At 45.7% G+C, this 25,466-nt stretch overlaps 1 protein-coding gene across 1 annotated transcript in view; it reads right to left on the bottom strand.

Annotated features, from left to right (window-relative positions):
* Positions 1-25,466, bottom strand: part of LOC144129205 (hemicentin-1-like) — a 414,526-nt gene that overhangs the window by 187,105 nt on the left and 201,955 nt on the right. Inside the window, exon 18 of the mRNA XM_077663195.1 lies at positions 7,339-7,599. Coding sequence (XP_077519321.1) covers positions 7,339-7,599 — 261 coding nt within the window. The remainder of the gene's footprint in view (positions 1-7,338; positions 7,600-25,466) is intronic.

Raw genomic sequence — 25,466 nt, 5'->3', positions numbered from 1 at the left:
GTGTGCCATGAACAGCGAAAGTGGCGGCGTTGCAGCGACGACGGCGTCTGCATCGTAATGCTCACCGAGCGCTTATTTCTTAGCCTGGAGTCCGTGGACTGTGCCGGGAAAGCGAAGGCCGCAAGCGGAAGAAGGCCGAGTGAGCTTATAGACGCCAAAACGGGACTGCCACTCCAGGGGAGCACTCGATCGCTGACGCCAATAACCATTCGCTGATATATGCGCTAAGACCGTAAGCTTAGCTCTGCTAGTTTCTTACTCTTGCGCACGCTTATGCGCTGATTTGTATATATGTAGGCTCATCGCGCGACAATAATTCAGGTGGGCGTTTTGTGGTGACTTTACGTCCATGCGGGACAACTTGTCCAGTGATTCGACTTCAGTGAGCAAACCAGGACGGCTAGCAGATGGTACACTCCATACACGAATACATCTGTATGGGAGTAACAATGGAATAAGCTGTCCCCTAGCGGACAGCCTTTCATGAACGGGAGAGCGCTAAAGGGCAGCTTACTCTGTCTTTACCCTTTTCTGGTTAGAGTATAAAGATAACGGATTAACAACTTGAAGTAGGAGCGATGTTAGCTCCAAGAATTTAGAGCAAACCCCTAAGGTTGACAACATTTCATATATGGAGTAATTACTAGCATCCGCCTGATCGCAACACTTCAGCTTCATTAATATGAATGCTAACAGGTAATTACTCCTTAACTGAAACCGACTCCATCTTCGGGGTTCTCCTAAATTCGCTGAAATAAATTATTTCAGCGAATTTATTTCTTTTCCTATGTGTTTCCCAGTAAATATTCTCATTTTCCATATTTCCTTTTTCTGTACTGTGATTTTACCATGTTGTTTGTGCCTCGACTGAAATTACAGCCCTGACGGCAGCCGAATTTCTTTTTTGGTATCCTTGTTATCGTATGTGTAGCCTATTATTTGTATCTCAAAGTTGTCCTAGTTCTTTTACTCTCTAACCGATTTTGTAACTATTTTTGCCATATGTTGTTGTTTAGGTTGTTGTACTTATCAAAGTGTGCAACACATCCGATTTGCAGTATGTACCATTCATAGCGCTTCCTTTTACATTCCCTGATGGGACTCACTGTATGTAGTAAAAAAAGCACTTTTTGGACGTAGGCGACGTAAAACGTTGCGAATTTTCAGAGCTAGCTGATCACCTGGTGCCGCCTTCCTTTGATATTAGAGAGTTTTGACACAGTGGTAGGTTAAACCGTACAATGGCCGCTAGTGTACGTCGTACGCTAAAGCTGAAGCGTTGTCGAAGGGTGGCTTTAAATATCCATTGATCAGTTAAAATTGCGCGACTGTAGATAGCTGCCATAAAAGCAGCGAGCGAAGTCTTCATATATAAGTGATATATTTAATAATGTTCATCTGTTCAACAATGAGGTGTTTTGCAATGTTCTTTTTTCGCACTATTCTGCTTTGTTTTGTTTCTCTTGTTCTACCTTAGTTTGTATGAATGCACTAATGAGTTATTCTGCACTGTGTTTTTTGTGCACAGTGTTTGCCCTACTTTGTTCGAATTCTGTTTTAAAATTGCGCTTTAAGAAACCACTCATACTGACGTAAATTTGCACCGTGTGTTGTTTCCATTTCATTGCACTGTTGTGTCTCCTTTCCGCTCTCATATTAGTCTGTACGAAATCACTCCTATTGAGACCCTATTTGGGCTGACAGTACACCTAAATAAATAAATACGCTAACTACGGTAACTACTTCCGTACAAGAATTTGTGGCAAGGGAAGTGCGATAACACTTGCGATGGCAACGCGTTACCGTTTTAGCCGTACGGCTGTACCTAAAAATAAGGCAGTTAAGCGTACAGCTACAACTGAAAATCGCAGTATCTGCCGACAACCGAACATGCAAAGCCGAACGTGTAGGCGTTTAACTCACGCTCATCCGCCCGAGTGGCACCATCGTGGTTTGCCACTTCCATGTCGGCATCGCGAGTTCCCAGGTCAGGATCCAGTCAAGGGCTGCGCATTTTCATTTGGTCGTCGCTTGCGTTCGCCTTAGCGGTGAAGTTCCAGGTTTCTTTACACTTCATTATATGTGTTAAGTGGGTAATAAACAATACAAAGGAGATTACAATGTTACACTGTCAGGGGAACCTCCTGCTATAAAGTGGATAAGAATAACTTCATATGCTGGGCAGGGCAGAGAAAATATACTCAAAGCGCCAAAATAACTCAAGTCTACGCAAATAATAGCGAGTAATTAGGTGAATCTTATCATAAAAGCCATTCGTTGTGTTGAAGTAATGAAAGCAAACATCTGCAGCAAAAATAACACCCAAAGGAAATAACAGAAACGGACAATAAGCAAAATACATAATCCATGATATGTAGCATTTATGTCAATGGAAGAAAAATAATGAAGCCTATTAGGCTGAGCAATTCATGTCAAGCTTTCTTGGACAAAAAATTTTGAACAACTGGATTTTGAAAGGTATTCATATGAAATTATTGAAGGAAATGGTGCATTCTTCCTATGCGTCGCAAAATTTCCTTCAAGTTTTTCCATCGCTCGCATCGGGTACTTAAGACAGCCTTAGAAAACCAATGCGGAACGTTCTGGACCAAAGCAAAAACTTTAGCAGCAAAAAAAGGGTAAGCCTGCCGAGCGGCGACCCGCGGATATATTGATAGTTATAGTGAAATCTTTCAATATATTAAGAAATTGCGTTCATAAACTCTTTCCCCTTGAAAAAAAGATTTTGTCCAGAATTACTGGGTATGGCAGGAAGTAAAAAAGACAAAGCAGAAGAATACCAAAAATCCAACTGCTAAAATCTGTAAGAGTGCAAAATAAATGATTCTTCAAGAAGTGCTTGAAAAACAGTTTGATTGCGTTTTTAGCATTAACAGCGCTTTATATAATTTCTTTCCTAAACAAAAGTTCGTACGTGCGGCGTACAAACTCGCGTGGCAGCGCCGGGCCAGTCTAGCCACCCTTGCCGGGCGGTCATTGGTTGAGATGCGGTGCTGCCGCGTCGCCGCCGCGAAAATTTCCAACTTGCCCGAACCTCGCCGCTCCAGCCGCTGGGGCTTCCTCCGCCGCTTGAGAGAGGGTGTATGCGCCGCGGCGGCGGAGTTCGCGAGCGGTTCGCTTGCATGTGAAACGGGCTTAAGCGAGAGCCCCCGAGTACATATGGGGAACGAAAATGGTCGCTTGACGCACGGACCACCCCCCCCCCCCCCCGCCCGCCCCCCTAAAGCTGGAACCGCATGGCGCGTTTTCCGCGAGCGAAAAACGCGACGCGCGGCGAACGCCCGCGTTGCCGCCGACGCGCGAGCACCCGCACGAAAAAAGGGAGCGGCGCTTTCGCGTCGCGGCGGCATGCTCTCTGCCAGCGAGATAAATACGAAAACGGCGGGTAAACATGCCAAGTTCACATGCTTGTCGAGGCGAATGTACATACATAGAACAAGCAGGGCAGCCACATCACGTGTGCACAGATTCAGATTTGGTGCATACCGTCTACGCTGAGGGCATCTGCTATATAGTTCTCCAAGCATGGCCACGTTTCATGTTGTTTTTGTAGTTGCGGTCGCGTACGTCCCACAGGACGCGACGCTTCTCCACTTAAGTTATTAGGGCCTAGTTGAAGGTTGCTTTGTCCATTTCAGGTGAACACGATTCGCGAACGAAATCACGGTAGCACGTGTTTTCTTTGACGCACGCGCAAGTTCAGCCGAGAAAAAAAATTGCACCAAAGAGGTTCCGTCGAGATGCGCAGAGAGCAAGGCCATCTGGTGGCAAAACCACAAACCCAAAATGCCACGTGACCAAAGGCCACGTGACTTACCTGAACTCTGATTGGCGGACGCGCCGCGTGAGGCGTTTTTTTCTGCTCCGAGTAGGAGCACGCGGCGGCGCGATTTCGTGACGGATCATACTGGGCACGCGTCAAAATGACGCGCGCGTCCCACCATCCGCGCGTCAATCGTGCCTGAAATCGCGCCATGCGGTTCCGCCTTAACGACGTGGGCTATCGCCGGGAAGGCACCCGCAGCGTCCCGCCGCGGCTCGTGAACAAAAGCGTATTCCCAGGAGGGCCATGACGGACACCTGTCATGGCGGACAGGCAGTGCTCACCAAGAATGTGGGAAGACAGGGGCGATCCTTAATCTGGTTTCCCGGAGCGACAGACAAACCCCTTCATGCTTATTAGCTGTGTCTCGCCGTCGGTAGCGCGGCAGCATCGTGGGCCCTTTCGACCCCTCCTCTTGCTGACGGGCGACGCGGACCGATGATGGGTGGCGGTATGCCTGAGGCAAGGATTAGCTCCGAAGGGAGAGCGTGTGGATACTTTCACTTGAGAGAGAGTGGGGGCGTATTTGTTTTTTATTTAGTTTGTGTTGTTAACAAGACCCTGGGTTCGAGGCTAAGCCCAACCCAATGGGTTGTCCCCATCTCTCATGTTATTTTTTATTGGAGAATTGATGCTTAGGGCGGGTCACTGAAAAAGACCGCCCTTAGTCCTTTGTTAAAAGTGCTTAAAAGCGCATGTAAACGGATACAGTCCAGTCCAGTCTGAGCTCGGGCTCCCTGCTTAGCATGTAACGTGATGCTACTTAGGCTCTAACCTGCCGGGTCGATGAGTAAAGTAGCGCAAAGTTTGTTCTTTTGTAAATTCAGTTCTGCTTTTTCCAGTTTAACTCTCTGTATGTCTATGCTGTAAATATATGCTCTGCTGTCATCATCTACAAGCTCGCCTCCTGTTCATCTTCCAAGCCGAACGACACTAGAGGAATGGTTTGTGAACCATCCTCGAAGAAACGAACGACCTTTTGAAATTCTACTGGGAGGCTGTCATGCATCTGCTACGACCAGAGAGATGGAAGCGGTTCCGAAGTTGTGGAAGGCTGCAAGCACTCTTCGGAGGTGCGCGAGATGCCGTGCAGAATGTGTGTCATAGACGAATCGCTTTGATTTATTAGTACATTTTCAGCGAAGAAGCCGTCGAGCCACGCCCGCCAACCTTGTGAAGCACCCATTTAAACATATGCTCAAAGCTGATGAATACATTTGACTTGTGCGGGCCATCACAGTTTTCTTAGGTCGCACTTAGAAAACAGTACTGCTGAACCCTAACCGAATCTAACCCTACCGATAGAATAGAACTAACGGAGCTATCAAAGTTAATAAATAAGCGCAAGGTAGCCGATATAAGGAAGTTTAATATGGAGATAATCGAGCATGCTATAAAGAACGGAGGTAGCCTAAAAACAGTGAAGAGGAAACTAGGCGTAGGTAAAAACCAGATGTATGCATTAAGAGACAAGCAGGGCAATGTCATTAGCAATATGGATAAGATAGTTAACGTAGCCGAAGAGTTCTACACGGACCTGTTCACTAGCCAATGTAATCAGAGCGTTAATGAGAAAGACAGCAGTGCACAGCAATGCGTCATCCCGCCAGTAACGAAAGATGAAGTAAAGAAAGCCTTAGAAGCAATGAAAAGGGGAAAAGCAGCTGGGGAGGATCAGGTAACAACAGATCTGTTGAAGGATAGAGGACACATCGTGCTAGAAAAACTAGCCACCCTGTACACGCAATGCCTTATTACCACGACTGTACCAGAAGCTTGGAAGAATGCAAACATTATCTTAATTCATAAGAAGGGAGACGCCAAGAACTTGAAAAATTACAGGCCGATCAGCTTACTATCCGTTGCCTACAAAGTATTTACTAAGGTAATCGCTAATAGAGTCAGGGCAACGTTAGACTTGAATCAACCAAATGATCAGGCAGGCTTTCGCAAAGGATATTCCACAATAGATCATATTAACACTATCAATCAGGTGATAGAGAAATGCGCAGAATATAACCAACCTCTATATATAACTTTGATTGATTACGAGAAAGCATTCGACTCAGTGGAAACCTCAGCAGTCATACAGGCATTGCGTAATCAGGGGGTAGAAGAGCCTTATCTCAAAATACTGGAAGATATATATAGCAACTGCACAGCTACTATAGTCCTCCATAAAGTCAGCAATAAAATTCCAATAAGGAAGGGCGTCAGGCAAGGAGACACGATCTCGCCAATGCTGTTCACCGCATGTTTACAGGAGGTATTTCGAGGCCTGAAATGGGAACAGTTTGGAATAAGAATAAATGGAGACTACCTAAATAATCTGCGATTTGCTGATGACATTGCCTTGCTGAGTCACTCAGGAGGTGAACTGCAGATCATGTACAATGAGTTAGACAGGCAGAGCAGATCGATGGGTCTAAAAATTAACATGCAGAAAACCAAGGTAATGTTCAACAGCCTAGCAAGGGAACAACAGTTCACAATTGGCAGCGAGAGCCTAGAAATTGTGACGGAATACGTCTACTTAGGGCAGGTAGTGACAGCTGATCCGGATCATGAGAGGGAGATAACTAGAAGGATAAGAATGGGGTGGAGCGCATATGGCAAATTCTCGCAGATCATGAGTGGCAGTTTACCAATTTCCCTCAAGAGGAAAGTGTTCAACAGCATAATCTTACCGGTACTCACCTACGGGGCAGAAACGTGGAGGCTAACGAAAAGAGTTCAGCTTAAGTTAAGGACAACGCAGCGAGCCATGGAAAGAAAAATGGTAGGTGTAACGTTAAGAGATCGGAAGCGGGCAGAGTGGGTGAGGGAACAAACACGGGTTAATGACATCCTAGTCGAAATCAAGAGAAAGAAATGGGCTTGGGCAGGGCATGTAATGCGAAGGCAGGATAACCGCTGGTCATTAAGGGTAACGGAGTGGATTCCAAGAGAAAGTAAGCGTAGCAGGGGGCGGCAGAAGGTTAGGTGGGCGGATGAGATTAAGAAGTTTGCAGGCAAAGGGTGGATGCAGTTGGCAAAGGATAGGGTTAATTGGAGAGACATTGGAGAGGCCTTTGCCCTGCAGTGGGTGTAGTAAGGCTGATGATGATGATGATGACTGCTGAACGGCCATATCGGTTGTGCTTAACGAAGAAACCGGGAAATTTTTACCTTTTTCTAGTTAATGTTTTGTCTTGTTTGTCTGGACCTCTTTGTGAATCTAAGGCTAATATCGAATGAAAATAAACGTCCAGTGCAGCATTTTATTCTGAAGAAGGGTTGGTAACGATTGCTCGTAGTGAGCCCTGCTTGACTGACGTGGTCGGAAGATTTAATCGACCAACATCACCGCTCCTAAAACATTTGAAAATATAGCATTTCCGTTCTGACCTGAGGTTAAAAATAAAATTTATGTGGTTTAAACTGCCGGCGTCAGAAAAGCAAATTCTGGTTCTGCACTCGGACGACAGCTGCAGTGGTATCGGCAACCAGCGTACCCAGCACTGTGAGCACCATCTCCCGCGTCGTCACTCCAGCCTGGTTGGCGGCCGTGCAGGCGTAAATACCGGCGTCCTCTTCTCTTACCACCTCCAGGGTCACGGATTCGGTTGCGTTGAACGCCTCCAGGGCACGACCGTCATTCGACCATGACAGGATGGGAGTCGGCGTTCCCGTGGCAGAACACTGCAGCTGGACCGATTCGCCCAGAACCGCAGATAGACGAACTGGGGAGTCGGGGCCGATGATCTGCGGTCTCTCTGCACGAGAAAGACACGTTAGTACATAGACACTCCTGTGTGAAAGTGAGAATACAGAAGTATACTCGGATAACAACCGGTAATAAGAAAGCAATTTAAAATAAAAGGCCCACAATTCCCCAGCATTAGCCCACATGCATAAACAAGGAAAACAAAAGTAAAAAAAAAACGACGGCACGGCTACTTTGAAAACGAGAGGCGCTTTTCCGGATACGCTAGCTCCCTAGGATTGGCCAAGCGCGTGTCCGCTGTCTTGGTGATGCATTCCGCCTCAAAGATTTTCCCGCAGGTGTGGCTGCTGTGATTGTACAAAATCATGGTGCTATGCAGGTCCTGCGTGCATGTGCGATTCTCACGTTTCTGGCACTCCCGGCAGCGTAGCAAAAGATTTGAACAAGCCGAACTTTTTCATCTAGAGAAATTTGGTGCTCTTTTAGAGGCACGTTTATGCACCTTCCCGCCTGGCCAAAAGAGATCTTTCCGCAGGATAAAGGCACTTTATGCAGCACTCCTTTCTTGAAAGCAGCGAATTCGGGCGATGGCATGCTTGACTGGGCAACATCGTCAACCCCCTTGGGATGAAGGCCTATCTAGCCTCTTGTCGTACCGCCGCGCAAAATCTACCGACCTTCTGTTCAGAGTGTCATTAGCACGTAATGTTGCACTGCTATCTTTCTGAGCCGACGTGATACGGCGCGCATGTAGGAGATACATGCCACCTTCCTTTGTGCTTCACCCGTAAGCTCCCGAATCGCAAGATTAGCTCTTCGCTTCAGCTTCGCTTCTGCCATCCTTGCGATATTCATTTGCAAGAATCCCGCGGCTCGAGGTCTGGCTACTTGCCCGGGAGATTGTTGAGGCGCATCTTACACATAAATTGCTGACAAACTTATTTTTAAACGAGAAATACTTTACGAACGCATTTTTTTCCTATATTGTAAGCATTCATTATAAAAATCAATATATCCGCAGATCTCCTCGCGGCAGGCTCGACTATTTTTGCTAATAAAGCTTTTTTCATTGTCAAAAACGTTCCCCATTGGTCTCCTTTGTCAGTCTTAACTACTCCATGCGAGCAATGAACCGACTTTAAAAGAAAGTTTTTGCTACGCGTCAGAAGAACGTACCATTAACGCAAAGATTTCTAGACAGTGCTTTACAATATTGCAACATTCAAAATTTTTGTCCAAGAATCCTGCACTTGGAAGCTGCCTCACACCTTCAGAGGACAATGATACTGAAGACATGGCCTTATGACAAAGCGGCGAATTGCGACGCGCAACTCTTCTCCCAACTCATCTCCACTTGTCCCGTCTCTCTTACTATGTGCTGTCTGTTTTGGCGCTAAGTATTTTTACGATAATATGTACCAACTAGCATCCGAGAAAGTATTGTCAAGCGCGCTGCCACCAAGAAATTTGTTGAAGGAAAAGCTTCAGTGAATACTCTATTCATCGCAATACATGGACACGCATCCACGGATATATCGACGCTTACTCACCACCTCTTTCGTCTCCTCTACTTCCTACCCATGAAGATAGACAAGGAACATCAGGGGTTGTTATTTTTATCACTATACACGGTGCATCAATAAAAAATTTATAGTGTAATTATTTTATTCCTGAATGATAAGTGACAGAAAGTATGAGAAAAAACCACATGCCGCCGATGGCATCCGAACCCACGACATCCGAATTTCGCTTGTGCTGCTCTACCAACTGATGTGCAGCGGCGGCTGTCGAATCTTATATTTTCAGAGGTATTTGTGTTTGCGTCTAAGCTAACTGTGAGAGTGTTCGTCAGCGTCGCCCTCATCTATAGCGCGGACGTAGTACGTCCTGTATAACCGCGCGTGTCAAGTAGGAACAAAATCGAGTGGTGTGGGCAGGAGCTGTGCGGAAACCCTCTTATGCAACATATGGCAACCCGCCGCGGTGGCTCAGTGGTTAGGGCGCTCGACTACTGATCCGGAGTTCCCGGGTTCGAACCCGACCGCGGCGGCTGCGTTTTTATGGAGGCAAAACGCTAATGCGCCCGTGTGCTGTGCGATGTCAGTGCACGTTAAAGATCCCCAGGTGGTCGAAATTATGCCGGAGCCCTCCACTACGGCACCTATTTCTCTTCTTTCACTCCCTCCTTCATCCCTTCCCTTACGGCGCGGTTCAGGTGTCCAACGATATATGAGACAGATACTGCGCCATTTCCTTTCCCCCCAAAAGACCAATTATTATTGTTATCATTACCTATGGCATCACGACTGCAAAACCCGAGGCCCTCGTTAAGCTCTATAGTTTAGTAGCTCAATAAAAAACTGAACCTAAGAAAAACAACAAAGAAACAGCAGTCCGTTCTGCGCGGCATGTCAAATAGATGTGGACATCCAGGAGTGAAATTACAATGTACGCCAGGTTTAAATGATATGCAAAAGCTGTGCCCGGAATGAATGAAAACTAACCGCCAGCAGCAGCGACCCACACCAATGGGAGTCATCGCGGCAACGGATTGTGTTTGAAATGTGCTGTCAAAATCGCGCTCAAAGTAAATACCAAAAGAGGGATCTTTTATCCCGGTACATAATCATAGAAGCTTTTAAGTATTGGAGCTGTTCATTCTTATCGTCAACTACTTTGAGCAGACTGGATTTGCCTCAAGGCCGACAGAAGAAGTGTGGAGTATTTAAAATACTTAATTTCCTGAAATGTACTTGTGAGCATTTTGTACTCCAATAAAAATGCTTCATGGTAATTCAAGCTTTATGTTCCACTTGAGACGCAGGTACGTAAAGACGAGCTTAGTGTAACAACACACACTGGCATAGTGGCATTAAACTGCGGCTACTGCTGGTGAGTATAAGCCCAGAAACAATTGCTTGGCAATGTAAACGTGACGTCAGAATGAAACCGAATGGGCGGCTCGCCTATATTTTCGACTGAAAGATGCAATAACACGGTGTACGTGAACGGAAAATAACCTGATTCGTACCTATGATCATCCTTGTAATTAACACCGGCTCATTTTAACGCAAAAACTGCACAATCGCTTGATAAGCCTAATAACGCATCTCTCCGTTTACTTTTAAGTCGCTACCATGACAGTTTTTCTCTTTGTGAAGCGTGCAGTAAGTCACTGGTGCACCAAATTGACAATGCCCTGGAAATCTTGTCTACAGGTACTATTATTGCAAAAAAAGTTTTTTTTAGTTTTTTAGTGGGAATGCGCCTGATTTGTTTTGTTAGGCCACTTTCTTGGTCGATTTTTTTATTTTATTTTATTTTGAACATACTGCTAGCCTCTTTCGAGGCCATTGCAGGAATGGGGAGAGCTTGGTTTTCTTTTTTAGGTGCATCACAAAGAAAAAGATTCACAAAGAAAGTTCACACAACTGAAATAACATTGTAAAAAAGAGAATCATGGGAGACAGTTTCAAAATACATGCCGCGATATTAAATAACACAATAGAAAGCACAGTGAGGAAAAACATTTCTTCAAAAAAAGTACGTGCAGTGCTTGACTAAAAAGTTCATATAAACAATTATGACAGGTTACAAAGAAAACTGCTTAGAGATTCAGAGTTAACAACATTTCCAGGTAACATATTGCATTCCCTAATCGCTTGCGGAAAAAATGAATAACGAAAGGTGTCAGTATTAAATATTTATACTCTGTTAAGTGCTGTGAGTGTTTCGTTCTGGTATTTCGTTTTGATGAAGGAACTAGGTAGAATTCCGAATAGATTATTGGAGCACCGTTTAAGAGGAGAAAGAAGAATTTAAGGCGCGAGGTTCTGGCACGGTTACTAATAATGGAAAGATTTGCCTTGTTTAAGAGTTGAGTTGGCGAGTCGTTACGTTGATAATTGTTAAAAATAAATTTTACTGCTTCCCGCTGAACGCTTTCTATCTTATTTGTGCATTTCTGTGTGCGCGGAAGTCAGCACAGTATGTTGTACTCGAGCACAGGGAGGACGACAGAACGGTATGCCAGTAGCTTGGTGTCGGGAGAGGGATACGGTATTGAATGTTAGATCGTTGTTGTAAAGTAAAAATAATATGGGTGCTAATATCATTCGTTGCAGTACGCCAGACATTACTTTGACATGGTGCTATGCGTGGTCATCTTGTACATACTGGTAGCTGTCTGAAAGACAATTTTGTATCCAGTTTGTATTTTTATCACAGAGAAGCACGTGTTGAAGCTCAAATATCAATTTTAAGAACTATACACGATCGAACGCTTTTGAGAAATCAACAAGTAAGACATCAACCTGGCTGCGTTTGTACAGTGCGGATGCGAGATCGTGGATCGTTTCCAGCAGTTGAGTTGTTGATAGCCCTTTCCTAAAGCCGTGTTGGTTAGAATTGAGTAGATAATTTTCTTCACAGAATCTTACGATGCGCTTACGATTGATATGTTCAAATATCGTGGATGCAGCAACACAGATGAGTGAAACAGAGCTACAGTTAGATACATTTGCAGTGTCTCCAGGTTTATCAACAGAGACAACTTTAGCCATTTTCCAGTCTTTCTGCACTTCTGCGTTTTCCAGAGACTTCTTATAAACAAGGAGCAAAGATTTCTATACCTACTCTGCGTATCTTTTGAGGAACGTATTCGGAACGTTATCTGGGCCACTATATTTCTTCGCGTGAAGATTCCTGATTCATTTAGTGTTAGTTCGGGCAGGTCTAGGCCACAGTCACCTATTTGGGAATCTCGGTGAGGCACAGAATTGTCGTCAAGAGTGAAAACCGATTGAAAATACAGATTGAAGTCATTAGCTCTCTTTAAAGCCTCATGCGGAGGTACATGGCTTTGTGCTTTAGAGAGTTCAGATATCTCCAAAATTTTTCGGACTCAGTTTTGATGAAGTCGCTAAGGGTAACATTTGTATATTTGTGTTTTGAAGTCCTATTTGCTTGCTTTAGATCATTTGAGAGTTTGCGATTGTGTTCAGCGCGCGTTGTCGATGATTTCCGTCGTTTAGTTTCCTCAGTAGTGACAGCTTGTGCTTCAAATGTATGATGTCCCGAGTTATCTAAGGATTAAACTTGTTTACAGTTTTTACTCATGTGGGCACATAAAATGAGATGCGATGTTCCACTTTATGCTTAAACATCGACCATAGGTCGTGACATGATAACGATGGATCGGCGCACAATGAAGCAAAAGCTGAATAAAAGTGATCAAAGACATCAAGAACACCGACATCATCAGCATTTGTTCATTCATATACTTGTGTTTGAGCAATTAAGGACAGCGAACAAATGGTTTCCCGGTGGTCATATATACCATCAAATATCTCATATGAAGAGGTACCATCAGTGAAACAATTGTTTATAAAAGTTGAAGCAAGAACACTGTGGCTTGTATCTGTAACACGGGTAGGTTCCTGCACAATTTGATGCCGAAACCAAATGCGACGTCAAGAAGAGCGTGGGCACTGGTTTGGTCAATGGATCGTCTATCCAGAGTTACCCACACTTTGCCGTGGAGATTAAAATCCCGTTTAAGAATAATTTTTATAGATTAGCTAAGGTGACGCTGCATGTAATATGATAAAGACTGTATGGTATCTGCACTGCTATTTCGTGGACGATACATTGTGCCAATATAAACAAGGGCTTCATTTACAAGGATCTTACACCAAAGTGCCTCTGCGCCATCGACGTCCGGTAAGGGCGTAGGATATCTGTGCTCCCTAATAAAAATCATGACGTCACCGCCACGAGACGGCCTGACTTTGCCCAAAATAAGATTGCCCGGCGGAACGATTTTGTTATATATGAGCGAGGACGGCCACGTTTCAGTCATGGTTACTACATCTGGACGGTATTCAAGAAGAAATGTTTCTAGCTCTACTAATTTATTTACGATACTCCTTGCGTTTAAGTTTGCTATGACTAGTCGCCTGAATCGACCCTTTCTCGGTAGCTGCTGTGATCGAGCGTGTTTTTGATGCTGCTACTTTTTCTTCTTTCGTAGCATCCCATGAGAACAGTTGGCCGTTAATCTTGTCGTACACGAAAAAAACATTATCGTGCTGGTCTCGATTAGCCTTGCAGCTATCCAACAGCTTTTTTCTTATACTGAGTACTCGCTGTTAAAAGTCTTCGCTGACCGGAAAAGACGAACCCTTTGGTTTGGAACAGTTGCTCAAAATCTTTGCATTTTTCTCTGGTGTCGAGTAGTTTGAAGATGACAGGACGTGTTTTGTTTTCCCTTCTTGCGCCCAAGCGATGTAATCTTTCTACTCCAGAGGTTGTCACGCCAAGTTTACCTTGAAGGATGCTGTCAGTCACTTCTTTTTCTAGGCATTCGATTGTCTCATCTTCATGTTCAGTTAAGCCATAAATTATTAATTTCGACCGCGTTCTTATGTTTTCAATATCATCTGCCTTACGTTCAAGACTATTCAAGCTGTTTTCAAGGTGTGTAATTTTTTTTCACCATTTTTAACCCTCACCTCAACTGCGCTAGCGTATCCAATTGATCACGGACGACCTCCAAATATTCATGTATTTCCTTGCTTTCGCTCTTGATAGGTTTTATGTCAACAGCCATACTTCGAATTTCAGTAAGTACCTTCTGCATTTTAGGGCCAGGGTTGCTTTCTACATCCCCAGCAAGTAACAAAAGACATGTCAAGGAAACCGCATAGATCTCAAGAGTTAAACATTCCTGCCATGGGCACGGTAGCACCGTGCTGCTTCAGCGTTGCTTCATCGTATGCGATGAAAAAAGAAATAAACTAAGATTCTTTTTTCAGTAAAAAGACTTATGGTGGCACGGAGCGGAACGTCTAAGGCCTGACCGGGCGGTAAAAGCCGGACTGCATAAGTGTCTCAGAAAAAGACAGGCGGTGTCGTTTGAGGGACTAGATCGAGATTAGAGCAACAAATGCTTCGTTGTTGCTCCGGGTTAATACGTTTAAACTGCAGAGAACGGAAGCATGCCTTAGCGACATGTTGCCAGTGCCCGTAGAGAGCTTGTTCTGGAGCCCCTGCCTTGACATTGGACTTTTCAACGCCTATCCTTTATCACCCTCACCTCAACACGTGAGCTCCTCATGAAGATAAGGGAGAGGACACTTTCACAAGGGCCCATATCTAATGCAAGCCGCCGACAGAGCGTTCATTGCAAATGGCAGTGAATGCATTCGAGCTCCCTTTCGGGGAAAGCACAAGATTGGGCTAGTTGGTCTGGGCGGAATACACAAGACATCGCGTGTGGTCTCGTTCCTCTCATGGGTGTTCCTTCTATAGTTTGCGCTGTGTTTCACCTTTCAGGGTTCCTGTAGAGTGGCCGAAGCAGAAAAATGAAGTTCTCCTCACTGACGTTTCACCTTTTCAATGCTCAAATGCAATCCCGCGAACGGCGCCCGGATACTGAGGATTGCCCATTTATCACCGCTTAAAATATAACAAGATAAATAAATTTGATCTGAATTTAAGTTTAGGTTCATTACGTTTAACGTGCTAAAGTGACTTACGCTATGACGAACGCCGTAAGCGGAGCTCCACATAGTTTCGACAAAGTGAGGTTCTTTGAAGTGCACTCACATCGAACAGTAACGGTTCTCTGGCACCTCACCTCCAATTAAATGCGAACGCCCCAGCTGGAATCGAACTCGTGTCGTTCGGGTCAGCAAGCCAGCCCCAAAATCTCTGAGATACCGCGGCGGTTTCGATCTGAGATAAGGTTTTGATCAAAGGCAGCAACGTTTAACGGTTCCATGCCTAAAAGGAGCGATAATTCTGCCTTCTGCTAAGATATTTTGTTGCTAAATTCAGTCCCTGGACAGGATGGCGTGCCTACAGCGGTGACATAGCAGTTAGGCCTCGCTCGGAAGCTCACGGAAGGTGAGGTGGGTGGCTTGTGGGTTATTCGTTGCTGAGGCAGCCATCGTGGTCGCTTCGAGGCGCGTCTGCTCTTTCAATCTTTCATCTTTCTGCATGTGGCACTGATTGCTCATCATCATCATCATCTTAATTTATTCTCGTGTTAGCATCCAAATCACAAAACACTTTCCGCACCAATAGCCAGGGGATAGTGAGAGGTCCGACTGAAAAAAAAAATACACTGCAGGAAACAATAATGTACCAAAAGACATGACAATGAGTAAAATTAAAACTAAAACAAATCGTACATCTTTTAGCACCAAACTAAAGCTTTAGTGCAACAGGACAAAGCAAAAAAAGAATGGCAAAAGTTCTTTTCCCTTTTTTACAAACGAGGTACACAAGTTATCAAAATCACGGTAAAATTTCTGGCACGTGAGAATGAAAACGCGGGATGCGGGTCGAGCAGAAGATAAGAAAGGAAAGAAATAAGAACTGCAAAAAATGGTCTCTGCTCAAAATAGTACTAGACAGCAAAATGGCATTGTCATCTGTGACGTTGGTCCAAAGGAAGAATGCTACCTCTGAAGTTTATTATCTGTGATGTGCGAACAAAGGAAGAGATTTACGGGAGGGAAAGTAATCGCAGATAAAGTTATTTAAGTTGCTTGGAAAATTTGAGTATTTTATTGTGGCTGATATATTGTTCCATACTTTTACACCAGAAAATTCTAGTACCCTTAGAATTAAATATTGCTACTCGGAGAAAGGTTAACATTAACTAATACGGCATTTCTAGTGGCGTGGGCATAGGCGTGAAGCAAAGTAGCTGGAAATGAATAGTTTAACATCACTACATTGTATACACTCTCTCCTATCCTGAAGGCGCGTAGGTGATCAAAAGGTAAAATTTTGAACTGACAAAGCAACGACTTGCTCGGAACAGTGCAAATAGATTTAGTCCTTATTCTAAAAGCGCGTTTCTGCAATATTCTAATTGGATCAGTGTATGTTTTGCATGTACATCCTCAAGTTTCGACACATACAGTAAATGACAGTGAATTGCAGCAAAATAGGCACTGCATAATGTATCGATTGCAAAGCAGTTTCGTGTCTGCCACAAAGCATAGCATCCGGATGCTATTCTGTTGCAAACAGCGTTGATGTGCTCCTGCCAATGCATATTGAGATAAAAAAAAAACACTTCGAAGCATTTGTATGGTTTACATGCTCCAGAATATAGTTATTAATCATCAGTTCCACTTTGTCGGTGCAGATCTTTTTTTGTGTAGAATGCAATCAGCATACTTTGTCTTTTTAGCATTGACGGTAAGTTTATTCGCCAAAAGCCACCCGGTAATTTTGTGGAGCTCAATGTTAGCTCGTGCTCCTAATTCTGTCAGGTTTTCGGCTGTTACTACAACGCATGTATAATCGCAATACATGATAATTTGTGCAGGGTGTAAGTGTAACGGCAGATATTTTAAATATAAGGAGAAAAACAAAGGACCTAACACAGACGCTTGCAGGACTACCATTACTAATAATTTTTTGGAAGGCATTAATTCGCCCATTATTACTCTTTGTGCGCGGGCCTCAATGAATCTTGAAAATAGCCTTAACACTAACACCACAGGGTTGTAATTTATTCAATAATACTCAATAATATATAATATGTACAAAAATGTAACAGATACAAGCGGATCCTCCTATAATGCGTGATTGATTATCTGCGGAACTGCCATATTTGTGGAATGTTTTTATATAAATCAATCTTGCTGGCAATATAAAACGTTACGCTTTCAAGATAGCTCTTGAATCTTTTTGCAGTTATTTTTTCGAAAATTATATTTATTGCACTTAGTATCGAAATAAGTCGGCAATTAGATGGATCCGATGTACCTGAGTCTTTAAATATAGGAATTGCTTTGGCTGTTTTCAGCTCGGCCGGATATATTGAACAATCCAAGCAATGATGAAAGAGTTTGCATAAGATTGGACATAATACATCAAGAATTTGTTTCATTGATATCATAGCAATTATGTCTAGAATGGTAGATTTATTAATTGGAAGACTTCGAACATGATAATGCGGATCACTGATTTCAATCTCGAACAATACAAGCGTATTTACAACAGGGACGGATGAACAAGGCTCAATGTCCGTACCTGGAAACTGGGCGGCTAAGGACCGTCCTACGTTACTAAAGTGCGTGCATCTTCATTAATATCTGTACCGTCATTAATATTTGCTGGAAGGACAGATTCTTTCCGAGTTCTGGCAATAAATTTATGCACCGTATTCCCCATCTTTTTTTCTCACCCACTGTTTGTTTAATTTTGGGCTCTTCTTCTGTGCTCTAATCAGTGAATATGTTTTCTTTATTGCGTCTCTATTTTGGTACCAGCAATGCTTAGGTTTTATATATTCAAAATTTATTTTTTCGTACGACCGCGGACATAATTTTTTAGTGCTATTGATTATTGCATTTCTGAGTACTGAAACCAGATTATCGAACTCTACCTCAACATTATCGCCATACACCGCGTCAAAATTTGCTTATAAGGTGTTCCTGCGCAGCATATCGTAGTCAGTCTGGGACAAATCTTCCGCACTTGTATGGATGGCGCTATCAGTGCTATCAATGCAGATGAAAATTGTAAAATGATCTGAGATCGAATCTGTATATACGCCAGCCTGAATTCCTTCAGTGACGTTGCTAAGTGCGTGGTCTAGGTGTGTAGCCATTGTGCTAGCAACCCATGTAAGCTCGGAAATTAAATTTCTGTAGCTGAATGACTCCAGCAGATATCCACAAACTCTGTGAATTTTGCTAGAAGTTGTGGGATTCACGCGTGCCCTATTCCCTCCACCAGCCAGCGCCGGGCGCGCGAGCGCCGCAAGGCGAACCGCGCGAGCTACCCGGGAGCAGAGGAGGACACACTCGCTTCTTCCATTCCCGGATGCCACCGCGACACCGCGGGGGCCAGCTGGTCGCTCAAGAAGGGGAAATGAGGCACACACTGCTCAACGGAGAGCGAGCGATTGCCACCCCGAGCTGTAATTCGCAGGCATTAAAAAGGCGCCAAGTGCGCAGGAGGGGACCCACGCCACGGACCGCCGAGGAACCCACTTCGCCTGCCCCCTGGTGCGTGAGTTGTGAAACGACCGTGGCCATGATTCGTGAAACGACCGACGGCCACGGTAAGCCTCCTGTCTTTGTCCTTTTCCCCGACTGAACTTTCTTCCGGCGCGAAATGCCTTTTATTTTGTGCTGACACTAATAGTTTCTAACCAGCTCGGCGTCTGCCTATTTCGCCCGAACCCTCTGTGGCTGCAACTGGTTGCTCCACAGGTTGCGTACAAGTGACCCATGTGTGTGACTGGCGCGGAGACTTGTTTTTTCGCCAAAAACTCGGTAAGCGCGCTCGCAATGCGAATGCTGCGCAACCGAACTCGCGATCACATCAATCTCGCACGGGTTCCGGCTCACGCGGGTAACTCCGGAAACGAGGGGGTCGACCACCTAGCCCAAGGTTTAACCAACCGGGGGCGGGAGACCTCTCGGGAACGGATGCCCCCACTGAGGCGCCTCACCCGTACGCGGAGATACACACATTTATCGCAGCTAAGATGCACGTATCCCGCCCCTCACCCCGACCTGGACAGGGCGCTAGCCACGACATTAAGACGCCTACAAAGGAATCCTCAGCCCTTACCGCTTATATTTAGTCACAAACGCTGACTGTGACCCTGCATGCCCGCACTGCGGTGACGGGACGCACTCCACCAAAGACCATATCTTTTGGGCATTCGCTAGCAATCCCCCTTCTCGATACTCTTGCCAGCTCCCTCGGCGGAGGAATGGGACAAGCTCTTGGCCAGTTCAAGAAAAACAACGCAGCTGCCATAATCACGCGAGCTCAAGAGGTCGCCCCTCACTGGAGGCCACTTTGGACTTGCCCCAGCCCAACTAATTCCTTCGATTTGGTGGCAATAAAATTTTAATAGTTTTAAAGTTAATAAAGGTTTAAGTTGAACCAGGTCTGATTATTTTCAACGATTCCAATCAATAGGCACTTGAAGTAATGAAATGACCAGAGTGGCAGGATACAAATATCTCGTGCCATGAATAAGCGAAGAACAGATTTGCGTTGAAAAGCACGAACAGACTGTAAGGGCGAAATGGCAAATGTCAAACGCAGGTTCATTACATCGTACTCGAAATCAAGAAATGGGCTTTGGGAGAGCATGTTATACGAAGCCAATCTAACCGATGGTCGTTAGGGTTACATAGGGCATTTCATAAAGACGTGAGCGTGCCAGGAGGCGGCAGAAAGTTAGGTGGGCGGATGAACGACATTAAGAAGCTTGCGGGGATAACATGCCCACAGCTGGCACAGGACAAGGCTAGTTGGAGAGATATGGGAGAGGTTTTTGTCCCGCAATGGGCATAGTGAGGCTAATGTTGATGATGATGACAGAGAGAGCAGTGGCGGAAAAAGACTAGGAATAAAGACAGTAAGTAGTAAGTTAGGACGGAGAAATGAAGAACTTTAAGCAACAGCTAAAACACGCAGAACATAATACCTTGAATAAATCAATGAAAAGAAGCGAACAGTAAATTATATAGGAATTGAAAAAGGCATACCAGGAAGTAATCGTTGTATAGTAACGCAAGAGGCAGTGCCCTACTCTTTCAACCTAGTTCTGGGTGTCTTAGAATGCGAAGATACAAAAAGAAATTCAACAAAGAATATGACACATGTGCAGTGTGTGGTAAATCTTTAGAAAAAATTGCACATTTTATACTAGAATTTGGCGGTATCCAATTGGATCTCGATGCATGCATAGTCGTTCTCCGTGATTCCCTTTGATTTTGAGGTTTCAATGTTGATGTGACTGAATCTACAGTAGCAGTTTGCAAAAATTGTTTTCAAGACTAATGGCTCAAAAGCAGATAGGTGACATAAGGTTACAAGTGCAGGATTGAATTTTTATTTAAAGAAAATATCGAATTAATAGACCGATTTATGACACTAGAGAGGAAAGATAAAGAAAATAAACGCTGAGCACGGCTAAAACTACCACGCGATCCCGTTTTAAAAAGATCATTTCTTCCATCGAATCCAACAAGAACATGTCCAAGATTCTTGGAGAAAAATTTTTATATTTCAAAACTGTAAGGAACTCGTAAGAAAATATTGTAACGTGAAGATGTGCACACCAAAAGGGAAAAATATATTTACAGGGAAACAGCTTACAGCCACGCAGCCGAACAACCGGGCCCGCGAAGCCCAGCCGCAGAAACGCACTTCGTCCTCTTCGCGGTCCAAGCGCGAGCGCACCAAGCACGAGCGTTCCAAGCACAAGCACAACCGTAGCATAACTCCCGGCGGCAAAAGCACCGTCCCGGTGCTAAGTGGATGATGTAGCAGGCGTGTGGTACGGTTTGAGACGGACTACATGAACGACGTCAGTCAAAGGGCTAGTGGACGACGTCGGAGCATGAAGAGGTGTAATCTCGTAGGTCACGTCGGTCACCTGACGGAGAACTCGATAAGGGCCACTGTACTGACGTAGAAGTTTCTCAGAGAGACCTACACGGCGAGAAGGAGACCAAAGGAGGACGAGTGAGCCCGGCGGATAGTGTACTGGGCGATGCCGGCGGTCGTAAACTGACTTCTGGTAGGTCTGAGATGCGGTGAGCCGGTCTCGGGCGATTTCACGGGCCATAGTTGCTCGGGAGATGGCGTCACGTGCATACTCTGAGGTCGAGGCAGTAGAACTCGGTAGTAATGTATCCAATGGCAGCGCAGGATGCCGACCAAACAGAAGGTAGAAAGGAGAATAGCCGGTGGTATCATGCCGCGACGAATTATAAGCAAATGTTACATAAGGCAAGGTACTAACCACTATACGATGTTCCCCACCGTCTCCGTTCATCTGTCCTAGCGGAACTACACGACCTACCGACCGCAGGCCACCTCGGCGTCTCCCGCACATACGATCGGGTCCGACGCCGCTTCTTTTGGCCTGGTCTGTACCGCTCTGTTCGGCGTTACGTTGCCTCCTGCGACCTCTGTCAACGCAGGAAGAGACCATCAACGTTGCCTGCTGGCCTTCTACAGCCTATTGACGTACCTCTCGAACCATTCTACCGTGTTGGACTCGACCTTCTCGGACCTTTTCCGACGTCCTGCTCCGGCAACCGTTGGATTGCTGTCGCGACCGACTATGCGACCCGGTACGCTATCACGCGTGCGTTACCAACAAGTTGCGCAACCGATGTCGCCGACTTCCTATTGCAGAACGTAATCCTTCACCACGGCGCTCCACACCAATTGCTGACGGACCGCGGCCGCTACTTTTTGTCCCGAGTAGTTGACGATATCCTCCGGTCCTGTGGCACGCAGCATAAGCTCACTACAGCTTACCATCCCCAGACGAACGGGCTTACCCAGCACCTCCACCAATAATGTAACGTGAAGATGTGCACACCAAAAGGGAAAAATATATTTACAGGGAAACAGCTTACAGCCACGCAGCCAAACAACCGGGCCCGCGAAGCCCAGCCGCAGAAACGCACTTCGTCCTCTTCGCGGTCCAAGCGCGAGCGCACCAAGCACGAGCGTTCCAAGCACAAGCACAACCGTAGCAATATTGAAGGTAATGGTCCATTCATTGGATATGTGGCAAAATCTTTCTTTTACAGCGTTTTCCATCACTCGCATCGCACAGTTAAGACTGTCGTAGAGAGCCAATGGGGAACGTTTTTTACGATAGCAAAAACGTTAATAGCAAAAAAAAATATGAAAGCCTGCCGACGGGAGATCTGCGGATATATTGATTGATAGAGTGAAATCTTACGACATATTGAAAAAATTCTCTTCATAAAATTTTTCATGTTCCAAAATGTTTTTGTCCAGGATTGTTGGGTATGTCCGCTCCGATTTTCCGGTTCTGGCTGCCCATGGGCTGCTAGAGCGCCGGGCGAGGCGCTCGTTTTTCTGGAGTTGCTTCACGTACTTCCAGTGGCTGCCAAAACCGCGTTAGCGCTATTCCGAATAGCGGTTTCAAGCTCGCATACAGACTCCGCTGGACGATTTTGTGCTGGCACCGCTGGGGCAGCTACGAGATGACGGTGAGGTGGCATGTAGGTGAGAAGCGCGTGCGTCCATTTTTATGTGAACAAGGACAGCGGTCCTTGACGCGAAGTTTTGTTCAGTCTCTAACGCGGATGTAGGCGTTTGTTTCGGCTAGACTAAGGTTCACATTGTCTGTGCGACCGCAATGGTCTCTTTGGGGCTCCAGAAAGTAAAACAGTAGCGCCGAAAAAACACACATGAGAAGAAGGGCGTTGGACAAGCGCTTACTTCATCTGACTTTATTCTTTGAAAAGCGAGAACATATACAGGAAACCTAGGCATGCGCAGAAATAAATCTCATGCGCGAATAACAAAACCGTTCAGGATATGTAATCTCAGCTTTAAACAGGTTCGCAAATGTATCACTTCTCCTGTGTGTCTGTTTTTTCGGCGCTACTATTTTCCTTTCTCGAGCAATATGAACCATCTAGCCCAAATTGAAGCTCTTTGGGGCTGCTCTCTCTGTTTATTTATTCATTTTACGCGCTTTACTTGCGTGATTGTGTCTCGATCGCATCAATCACAAATGTTAGCCTAATATTCACATCACATATAGTTGGGATTCAGAAGATATTTTGTCTTTTAAGCCCGCGTGCTCGGCTGAGATTACGACGGCGTTCGAGGCATTTCTCTATAGTGGCCGGGGATTCCACCTCAGAGCACGTGCATAGACACACACGCATGCGTGCATATGGTCAAAGTGTGAAGCCCGATACGAGGGCGTAGTCTTCCATGTTTTCTGTGCCGTGGAAAGGCGGACATTCTTAGAGAAATTGTTATAAAAGCTGCGATGCGATCCGTGCTACTTCTAGACTACCCTAATGCAAGATTGCAGGCGTGCCGATCCGTGTTTTCTCCCGGAGCGTTCTTGCTGTTGCTTCTGTTGTGAGGTCAAATATATCGCCTGTCGCCTCCGAAGGCGATCTCCTTCTCGGCGACTGGCAGCAGTACTTGTGCAAGATTCCGCCGACATCGACAACATTAGAATCGGTGACAGGAAAACAGCGTGTGAAATTTTTAGAGGCGAGTCAAAATGGTCGTTCCATCTGGAGTGCCGGGTGATAGAGACTGCCGCGCCGGCAGTGCGCGCCTGCCGACTGTTAGGTGTGGGGCTCCAACCCCATAGCAGGCCACCGGTGTTGGGGATTGCGCTTCGATACAACCACTGCCACCAGTTGTTAGGTGTGGGGCTCCAACCCCATAGCAGGCCACCGGTGTTGGGGGATTGCGCTTCGATCCCACCGCTGCCACCAGTTGTTAGATGCGGGCCCCTGGTTCGCCTGGGCCGTCTCTCGCCAAGGTCGAAGTCCATGGGTTCCGGATCGGGCGACTGCTGTTACAAAGTGACGAAGAGTCGACATGGTCGTCGAGGTGGAGAAGAGAGTGAAAAGGGTTTATTTACATTTTTACGTAGTTCGAAAGAATGAATCGGGAGCTGGCTGATCACATGCCAGATCGCTGCTTAAATAGGGTCATCTGTCCTTAGGTCCCTAGTTGTGGAATTTAGTTCATTAAAAATGGGTCGAATCACTGTGATGGAGATCACGTGTCCAGTCTTTAGGTTCCGCCTTCCAGGATGTCCCCCACAACACAGTCTCGCCACTTCTGGCAAGTTATGTTCCGTGCTGTCCCTGCCGCAGTGATGAATAGCCCGAAGGGGCCCCAAGCAGCGTCGAAGGTCAGTTACCTGCATTTCACAGCGCTGCGTGGGAACGCAGCACTGGCAGAGATTGTTCCACTTAGAAGCACTTAAGCCGAAGTCCGTTTTCGAAGCACGAATATTCCGGCGTCGTTGGCTTAGTCAAACACGGCCGCGTTTGCCACGGCTCATTTGCAGCCCCACGCCGCTTGCCGCCTCCCCCGCCGTCCCTTCCGGGAGAAGGACGTCGTTATGTCCCGGGTGGGTCCGGCGTTGAGAACAAACGGCAACCAGGCTCCCCAAAAGCCGCTCTCAGGCAGCGGATAGCCGTTTCACCCCGTAAACAGCAGGGGGGAGGGAGGGGGGGGGGGGCGAGAAATGTTCCTTGTCGACGCCGCCACCTGCATTCGTGGCGCCGCCACCCCGTCGACGGCCCTTTAAAGCTTCTGTCGATTGATGCTTTTGAGCGGCTTGAATATTCTTGGCATGTTGGCATCTCCAAACGTAACACGACGCAGGAGGCGTTCGACACGTCGCTAGATACACTGGCAGTTTTCTACTGACTGTGCACCTCGCTGACACTTGGCGCCATTCTTGGGTACCACACGCCGGTGCGCACGCGCTGGGACCTCTGACGATGCCCTGAAAATTTCCTTCGCAACGTCTTTATTGTAGGTCACAATTTAAAAGTCTCAGTAACTGGCTCACGCGAAATCGACGATATTGAGAACTGTCATTGTAAAAGAGGAAACGAGAATTTTGACGCTTGTTTAAGCAGCAAGTCGTGCACTTATGCAGACCCTAGAAGTGCAGCATTGGACGGAAACCAGACAAAGTTTGCAAAAAAAGCGGGAAAAATGTAGCCATTAAATGCATTCCTGCAAAAAAAATGTCAGAAGTACCATATTCGCACATTCCTTCGCATTTGGCTCACAAAGTTCAAAAAAATGCCAGCCCAGATCATCATGTATGCCAGGGATAGGCGCGATTCTTGACCAAAGTATTCTCAATACCGACCCACTCAAAAAGGGTATTTCCGATAAAGATACAAGATACCGAACCAAAATTGATTTCCGATACAGATACTCAACACTGTATCATCGGCACGTCGATACTTCAGGAAATCGCCTAAATTAAAAATAAGTTCAGAAAATTTTCTCTGCTTTCTGAATTTTCTTGTGAATTTGGTATAGCTCTCTATACCTGAAAGGGTTCATGCTGTGGCACTGTTTTCTTTAAGC

Source organism: Amblyomma americanum, chromosome 1 (assembly GCF_052857255.1).
Source record: "Amblyomma americanum isolate KBUSLIRL-KWMA chromosome 1, ASM5285725v1, whole genome shotgun sequence".
In the NCBI taxonomy this organism is placed as follows: Eukaryota; Metazoa; Arthropoda; class Arachnida; order Ixodida; family Ixodidae; genus Amblyomma; species Amblyomma americanum.
Note: the sequence above shows the minus strand (reverse complement) of the source record. Positions and strands in the feature narration are given on the sequence as shown.